The sequence below is a fragment of the Alligator sinensis genome, unplaced genomic scaffold, assembly GCF_000455745.1.
Source record: "Alligator sinensis unplaced genomic scaffold, ASM45574v1 scaffold1567_1, whole genome shotgun sequence".
NCBI classification, from domain to species: Eukaryota; Metazoa; Chordata; order Crocodylia; family Alligatoridae; genus Alligator; species Alligator sinensis.
The window spans coordinates 665622-675002 of record NW_005842646.1 but is presented as its reverse complement, the minus strand read 5'-3'; the positions used below and the strand labels follow the sequence as shown (position 1 = coordinate 675002).

At 42.4% G+C, this 9381-nt stretch overlaps 1 protein-coding gene across 1 annotated transcript in view; it reads right to left on the bottom strand.

The window, feature by feature from the left end:
• Positions 1-7788, bottom strand: part of HPRT1 (hypoxanthine phosphoribosyltransferase 1) — a 25510-nt gene extending 17722 nt beyond the window's left edge. The window contains exons 1-3 of the mRNA XM_025215468.1: positions 7726-7788; positions 6619-6725; positions 4435-4618 (exon numbers count right to left, since the gene is read on the bottom strand). Of these exons, the coding sequence (XP_025071253.1) occupies positions 4435-4618; positions 6619-6725; positions 7726-7788 (354 nt within the window). The remainder of the gene's footprint in view (positions 1-4434; positions 4619-6618; positions 6726-7725) is intronic.
• Between the last annotated feature and the right edge of the window lie 1593 nt (positions 7789-9381).

Sequence of the window (9381 nt, the reverse complement as noted above, 5' to 3'; positions counted from 1 at the left end):
CCCTACATCTTCTCTCACCCCAATTTCTAAATTTCAGGTCACAAGGATACCGCTGAGCATCAAGAGCTGAGCTGAAACTCCCCCCCCAGAACGGCACCCAGCACAATCACAAGGTCAAATTCCTGAAATCAGAACTGTCGGGCGCAAAACAGGACCCTGTACCCCAGGCAAAAATATCACAAAGTGCAGATTACTGTGTATAGCCAAAGTATGATGACAATGAGACAGCACCAACAGTTCACCACCCACTCTGAGACCTGTCCTTTTACTACACAGCTGCCTACATTTCTGAATGCTAAGTACAAGCACTAACTAGCACATATACCTATACTTCTATATGTATACTAGATTTTCTAAACAGCCTGTAGATAACAAAAAACTAAAACTTTTTCAACTCTAACAGGAATGGCATCTAGTTTCAAACAACAAACCAATTTCCACAAATAGCAATGCTTTTCAAGACAGAAGTCACTAGCAAATGGCCAGAAATGACTTTAACAGAAACTGTCAGATGTAATCAGGACAGTCCTCATGACACTGAGCAGAGTGGATGCAGTTTGAAACCCATTTTAACTTTCAAGCTGAACCCCTTTCTAAGGCTCACAGTCTTCCTGAAATTCTCACTGCTGCTCTCCATACACCCGCATCAAGTATCCCTGTTTTGGCTCTTCTTCATGTCTATGCAAGCAACTTCTTTTCATTTCTAAATTTAAAAATGGGAGACTGACAGAGCAATTCTTGCTAACATACACAAATGCATTGGGCATGTTATACACAAGCTCGGGGCTTGTTCATAAGTTCTATCTTCTAATTTCATAAAGTCACTGCCAGCTCCTTCTAGAACTACTCATTTGTAAAAAACAACAACCCAAAAACAAAGCTGGGAAAGCAGGAGCTGTAAATGAAGTTTAATTATATTTTAACTGCCCCTGTTTTAGAGAACCATTTCTGAATGCAATTACAGCATGAGCTTGCCCTTCTGACATTGTAGTGCCATGAGCAGTGGGTATTTTCTTGCATGCAATACACACCTTTTCCCAAAAAACAGTTGTTGGAAATTGGCATATATTATATGCCAGGAAGTACAAAATCAGCAGCTTCTGCTGAGCAAAAGCGAAAGTAAAGTCTGCACATGATCCACAGGAAGCAAAACAATGAGCAGGCACAGATCCCTAGCTGCTACTACTCAGGGCCCTGGCATGCACTATATTTAAGATGCAATTAAAGTGTTAATTGCTCCAGAAATAGTTACCCAGCCATATGTTAAAGCCAATTTATTGTGTGAGATAATATAGCAAACAAGCCACAAAGATACTCCACATACACTGTGTAACATCTTTGTGGCTAATTTGTACTTCGTTGCTAATCCATGACAGATCCTAATGCTCAGCTGAGTGTACAGATCTGGCATGGGGCAGCCCCGGAGTCTGGAACACAGCTGTTCCTTACCCAAATGGTGAGATTGAGCTGGGACAGCACTGGGTCCTAGACCAGGCACCCCAACCTGATCCCCGAAGGCAGATGCAGGGGAATGCTGTGAGCCTGACATCAGGGACTTTCTCTTCAATCTGGGGTTCAGTGCATCCCAAACCTTTTTAAAAAGCAAGTGTGCAGCTGGGAGCCCCACCTGCATACCTGCTTGTTTAAATTCCCAGGGCACCTGTAGAACCAGCAGCTGGGAAGATGGGATCAAATCCAATCATGCCATCAAATGAACATATGCCAGGGGCCTTAGCGGATCAAAAGGAAAGATCTTTTTTTCTTCTTTGTGCCTTTCAAAACCAAGATTCGTGTCTTATTCTGGGGCATGCTGTATGCGAGAAAAATATGCTATATGGTCGAGCTGTTTTGCTTATGTAATCACACTTCTAACAATATAGATTTTTATCATCAGGATGAAAAGATATCAGGAAGCCTGTATGGCTTAGTAACATTATCCAAGGACTTCAATGGCAAGCACTGTAAGCTCTTTTTCCAACTGTGCATTAGTTCATTGTGTGATCACAGACAAGTTCTATTAACTAACGCGTCCTAGTTGCTCCATCATGAAATCGCATGGTTATCATTTTGTAAAGCATTCTGAGAACCTGGGATAAGAAAGTACTCCAAAACCTGTGCAGTATTAACAATGATAATTTTAGTCAACTCATTCCATTGATGTCCCTGTTAAGGCAATCTTATGGAGACCACAATGTTTAATAATCCAAAGAACCCTAGCCTGAACATTAATAAGCATCTTACTGTACTTGCAAAAAGTGACATGCTAGTAAGTTTTGCATTACTACCATGCATCAGCTGATTAGACTTCTATACTGATCTAGCATAGAAATCATCCTTTCATTTGCCCAATTGATAAAAACTCCCCAGCACACACAACACCCAAAAAAAGCATACTGTCCAGAAAGCAGTCTCTATACTTCTCTTCCTTTATTCATTACTATGAACATTTTTTTTAAATCTTGCTCCTTATTCCCTTCTTAGAGGCATGAGGAGTTGTGACAGGGGACTCTAATTATGGAGAAAATAGGCAAAACCAGAAGAGAATAGGCAAAAGAAATTGATGTAAATACGAGTAATACACAAGAAAAAGGAATACAGAAAACACACCATGACTGCAGCCCTGTCTCCTAAAAACCATTTTTGTCAGACATTTTCCGACTAGGCTCATCACCAAGTCTCCCATTTAGCTACAGGTTTTGTTTGTTTTTTAAATTAACCAAAGAAGTTCCCCCAAAATCTCTCTTGCAGTGTAAAATATGGTGTGCTCAGCCTAGAGGAGGTAAGGATCAACACTGTCTGTTCTTTAATATGCCCCTCCTGTAATTAAGACAGTCAAAGTTTACCGTGGCTTTTACAGGTAGAGCATGTGTGTGTGGTGGTTTGGTGCTTACAGGGGGAAGAGGCCAAATTGTTCCATGAGGACCAGGAGACAAATATTTATTTAAAGCAGTTCTCACACAGTATCTTTAAATATGCACTGCACACACAACCCCGTCAGGGTGCGTCACTCAACAGGCTGCAGCATACAACCCTTTCATACCCTGCCGAAGTGTGCATGAAGAAAGACTAGAGAGGGCAACTTGTGCTACCCCCACCCCAAACACTGCACAGCTGCATGTGGGCAAACCAGAACCTAGCTCATGGCTTTGCCCTTTTCAAGTGAGATTTTACCTGGTCAGGCAACACCACCAAACAAATCAGAGTCCTTCTACTGTCAAAACTAACTCTGCAAATAAATGAATCACTGGTTTCATGGTCTACTCAAATGAATGAGTAAGTTGTTTCCAATGTAGTAATCTCCATATTTTTTTCCTACTTGTGCACTGGAACAGGAACTCTTCCAAGACTCAGCTATTTTGGGCTGCTAATTGGAATGTGAAGATCCTTTGACATGCAGCTAATAGTAAAACCTCATGAAATAATCTATTTTAAAATTATTAGAAAGTCTCATTTTATGACCTTATTTCTAGACTACATGAGTCCCATGGAATACATCCAAAAAGCAGCCTTTTGAGTTTACTTCAAAGAAACAGAGTGGACACTTGCTAAATCAGGAAACATGTAACATTTGTGTACATGAATTCTTTCCTTTAACCTACATAGCTTTCTCTCATGCTCACGAGGCTTAAGCATTACTTCATATTTCTGAATACTCTGCAACTTAAATGCTTGAGTGGAAATAAATCCTTTACCAAGAAAAACAAAACCAAACCAACCTACATCTATTCTCCAAAGGGTAGCATGCTCTTCATCAACCACTGATTGTAAATTAAAGCTGAACCTTTTTTTTCCAATGCTAAAAATGCCATTAGTTTTAGTTACATTTGGTTCGCTGAGATAAATAAAAGAATAAAAGGGCTAGTAGTGCCATCATCCTGCCTATATTCAGTGCAAGTAAATTAGAACTCCGATGCAAATATATTTGCAGTTTTCAGATTTCCCCTACTCAGCAAATGGTGTCCTACCAGTAGGAAAGTTCCTGCCAGTGATACCTTGTAGCACATAGGAATCCCCTTCCCCTTAACCTGTCCCCACTGCCCCTGCCTGTCTTAGAACAACAGCACTGAATTGTGGATGTGGGGAGAGAAAGAATGGTTGGGCAGTTGAGAATTACAAACAAGGCTGCTTTGCTTTGAAAGAGGATTTTAGTGGCCTGGGAAGGGAGAAAGAAAGTGTGTGCACATAACAGGAAATATATTTTGTAACATGGCATGTGAACAAGCAACCATGTGATTTTATTTCTCCAGTTGTCCTCCACTAGCTTCCTGTTTCCCCACCGGTCACAGCTGTTAGTATGCATTATATGAGACTATCATTTCCTTTCTTTCTCTACATTACCTAGCACATTTCAGCATGAATAATAATAGTTTAAAACAACATCATTTAATAATTTCAATGTATTCAATTTTCTATCAAAGCAAGAAGTAAACTTACACAATAGCTCTTCAACCTGATGAAGTCTACCGTCATGGGTATAGATTTGTCACTATTTCTGTTCAGTGCTTTGATATAGTCTAGTAAGTCAGCAAAAAACTTGTAGCCACCCTTGAGTACACAAAGAGCTACAATATGATGTCCTCCCATGCCCTTCATGATTTCTCGTGCCAATCTTTCTGTCCTGTAGGGAGAAAACAAACCAACATTAATTACTTATCACAAAGCATCTCAAGGCCACGTCCAGACGAGCATGGAAGTTTGGTTCCCTGGGAACAATTGGCAGTGGCGCACCTTGTGTTGCCACTAGTTGTCCCTGGGGAATGCCTATGCCACACACACTCTGGTGTGAGGCAGATTACCCTGGGCGGGGTAGGAGAGGTTGGGGCCAACATTGGGTTTGCCCCAGCAACCTTAGTTGGGGCCCTGGGGGCCTCCCAGGGCTCCAGCAGCAGCAATCCTGCCACTCGGAGCCTGGCCAGCAACCGCAGCATGGTTCTAGCTGGCCAGGCTCTGGTTTTGAGTGGTGCTGCTCCACTTTTTTTTTTGCATGTTTTTTTCTGACCTCTGGATCTCCAGGGGTCAAACTCTCCCCCACCACTCCTTGCACTGCTCTCTTACAGCATGGAGAACAGCTGAACATGCAGTATGTTGCGCTGCAAACGTATCTGCGGTGCCACATACTGCACAGCCATGCTCGTCTGGATAAGGCCCATTTGTTTCTTACAGCAGTATGTTTCGGTATTGCAGCCAGCAATGGGAAATACGCATGCTGCACTAGGACACATATCTTCCTTGCTCAATGAAATATTTGCCTAGCACCTCTCAGCCAATTTTACTGTTTACTGGTCAGTAAGGTTTTTGCTTTTCTCACTTCTCAAGGTTAATCTAACAGTAACATTGCCACACACTGCCAGCTTTATAGGTCACAATCAGCCAAAACAAATCTGAATCTTTGCTCAGTTAGTAGATCTTTCACATGTGGATTTTGAAAAAAAAGCATGTTCTGCGGCTTTTCTGTTCCCCAAGCACAGAGAAATATAAATTTGTTTACCAGTAGAACAAGCAGAGAGAGCCATCCTACACAAACCAGGCATTTCTCAGATTGAAAACTAGTGCCTTACTTTTGTTCCAGGTTAAAACACAAGTGACAAGGACCCTGCATTAACTCCAAAGCTAAGGACAATACACAGACACCAGAAGCCAGCTGACTGACATGTTACTTGTACCAGTCATCTTTCAGAAGGAAATCATTTCTAAATTTAGCTTCTCATTTATTTAGAAAAGCATGGTGTAATATTTATAGCATATTCAGCCAGCCACAGACTTGTTAGGAAGAGGCTACAACTAGAGCCCTTCATTTAATAAAATATTACTCAAATGCTATGTATTTTAGTCAGCTTTTAACTTACATTGGAAATCCATAAATAGCTCTCATAATACCATGATATAAATACGTTAATGCTGGAAATAAATATTTTAAAATACCCTATTAAGTTAGTGGGAATTCACTACCACAACATGAACTCTAGGGCTATCCTTATCTCCACTTCAAAAAGATCTTTTCGTAAGTACAAAAGGAAGATGTCCAAAACATCTTTTGGAAGATGTTTTCTCTGGTAATCACGCCACTGAAACTGCTTTTCCCTCTGAGAACAGAAATAGAAAATACAAGTTTTATGGGTTTTGGCTGTAGAGAAGCAATAGACCAGTGTTTTGCAAAGGCTGATGATGCATTTCCCAGAAAGGAAGAGAACTTAAGATATTAAGTTTTCCTAACCTGAAAGTACGGAAACAATGTCTCCAGTCTCCTTGGATTAATCTTGCGATAAAATTTAAAAAGCTATAATGTTTTCCGTTTGCAGTCTAAACTAAGGTGCTTTTTTGGTTAGTTCTTAAGACTAGTACAGTGTCTCCTAACAGCTATCCTGTAGTTTTGAAAATGACCACAGCAGCAAATGTGCCAATTCTTAGAGGCTTGAGTGTGAGAGTTAATTAGTGCTTGCACTTCTTTCTAGAAGACAGCATGTGGTTCCTAATTAAAAATTTTCCACAAGGTCCTCTATTGAGATCATCATCAGATAGCAAAAAGCTACAAGGCTTAACAAAACTGTTGCTGGTAGACATTTTTCCCAATTTCATGAAATTAAGTTGGCATAATACATTATTTGAAGTCAAACTAACCTGTCCATAATAAGCCCATGAGGAATATAGACTTTTTCCAAGTCATCTGCATAATGTTTAGGTATGCAGAACAAGTCCAAGTCATAACCTTGTTCATCATCGCCAATCTGAAATGAAAATATGAAAGATGAGAGTTGGTACAATTAACAGGTCCTTTCTGAGGAAACCATGACCTAGAAGAATTCAGGTATGACAAGCAAACGACTTGTGAAGTAAAACATCAAACCCTGACTTTTTCAACAAGCTGTTGAACCTGGTATGCTCATCACTTTATCCTCCCTCAATACAAAGGCAACAATCGCATTGAACATGAAGTCAAGTATAGGTTAGTGTTACCATCTATGGCATATGAGACCCATCTCACATGCCGAATGAATGAGCACTTGCTTAATAAAACATCAAACAAGGGCAGATATTCATTTACAATCTTAACTAGTTCTTTCGGCTGAGAGAACAGGAAGTGAAATTACTCCCCTCCAGCTGTGATTCCATTCCCTGTACTACAAATTATTTATTTTTAGAGGAAAACAAATCTCCATTTATTTCCAACAAGGGCAATGCAGAAGCTACATAAGGTACTGATCAAGTGTACTTTATAACATGGAAGCCCTCCAAATCTGCACAATACCAAATCAAACAAAATCCAGGAGCCCATTTCCAATAACTGTGACACAAGACATCTTTACCAATGTGCCCAGTTACATGCTCACATCAAGAAGAGGCTCGGCATGTTTCTACGGCCCGGATCCTGGGAACTGCAGGTGCTCAACACCTCTCATCATCAGACATGAAAGTCCCATTTCAGCACGCTGTTTGGCATGGGCAGGAACCCGTACAGAACAGCTTGCAGGATCAGCATTCAAGTGTGTGTTAATTATGACATGTGATTAGCAGACATATAATTACACCAGGAACTATTAAGGTGTAGGATGTGCCATTACAAAAGCATCAAGATCTGAGCTTTTGCGACTTTTACCTACCCACCATTTAAAGTTACTTATGTAATTTTTACTATCTTCATTCCCGCTTTTACAGCTGAATCCCATTATATGCAAAGTGTAGTTAAATGTCTGTGGAGAAAACTGAAGCCTATTACTGGTAATTCACCAGCGCATGCCTCTTAACAATCCAGCTCAACTCCTGTTCTCTCTGCAAAATACGCAGAATCATTTCGTTACCAAAGGAAGCTTTTACCTGGCCTTGCAAGCTGTCACCTGCTCAGGTTTATGCCATGCCACTCGCTAAGGATCATTTCACACGAGACTTAGTAGCATGAGAGCCTATAAGAATTGAAGTTATAAGACTACTCCTCCCCCTCTGGTACACCAAACTCAGCAATCACTGGATGAGATAGCCCTGGAAACCTTAGTAAGCTACTATTTCAGACGAGATCCCTGTCTTTTAAAAGCTACAGGGTTTTCTTATAGTTCAACTCTACAATTACATTTAATTTATTTAACAAAACTTTCTTTCCATATTCAGAGAAAAAATGACTCCTTCCTAAAAACTTAACACCGACATTTTTAAATAGGGATGGCAAACTACATACTGCTGTAGGGGTTGGGGGGAAGGAAGGAGCACGGCATTTTGAGCCAGGGGACACTGCTAAATAGTGCGGTCACTCATAGAAACCACAGGTTGTCTTGAGCGGTGGTGGTGGGTTGCTTTTTGGGGGTTTGTACAAAATTACATTTCGAACAGGTATTTTTTTTTAGAGCCTCTTCAAAATAAACAGGAATTCAGTGCCTTCCAAATCAGGTCTAACCCAAGCATTATAAGCTGATTATAGTTAAACGCCACCCTCCCGCATGTTATTACACAAATGCATTAATGAGCTTGCATACTATGCAAAGCGATGGAGATCAGAATGTATTTCACGCTGGCGTAATTTGCAAAGGTAAAAAAAGGAGGTTGCCTTTCTCTGCAGGCTCGTCTTGTTTTTGGTTTTAAAGTCTCTTGAGAAATGTTCCCTAAGACGATGATGAGCTCCTTTTTTTTTTCCCAATTTACATTATTCTAAATAAGGTGGGGGGAAGCTGAAGATCAGCTGTTAGAAAGCAAGGACAAGAACCAGATACTACCTGTGGCGAACTCCACAATCAGCACCATCCCCTGCCCTTGCAAACAGAAAGTCACCATGGCTGTTAACTGGTTTAATGAGAACGCCAAGGTTACGCCCAGCGCCCGAGAGTTCACGGTCACATTAAGCACGCAGGTAAGGCGTCTGCCCGAGCCGGCAGGGCCCTCTGCGGCCTCCGCCGGGACGGATGCGACTGCCCTGGACAGGCGCAGGGTGCGCGCGGGTCGCTCCGAACCTCCTCGCCACGGGGCGCGTGGGGGGGCAAGCTCCCCGAAGGGGCCTGACGCAGCCAGGCTGCCCCCCAGTGCCTCGCTCGCGCTCCCCCCACCTCGCACCTGGAGGGACCCGCACCCCCACGCACGCCCCAAACCCCCATACTTTCATAGTTTCTGGGGTCGGGAGGGACCTGCACACATCCTCAAGGCCCTGGCAGGAACGAGTGCTGGGAGAGTAACCCCCCCAGCTAGGTGCCTCCCCCAAAATAGCGCCTGTCTCGGGGACCCCCGTCCCCGCACATGCCGCCCTACGCCCCCAAATACCTCCCTGTCTCTAGGGGGGGTACCCCAGCTCCCCCAAGCACTCCCCATCTCCTCTGCAATCTCCCCCAAATACCTCCCCGTCTCTGGGGGGTATCCCATCAGCCCCCCCCATTTCCCCCAAATACCTCCCCACCCCTGGGGCCG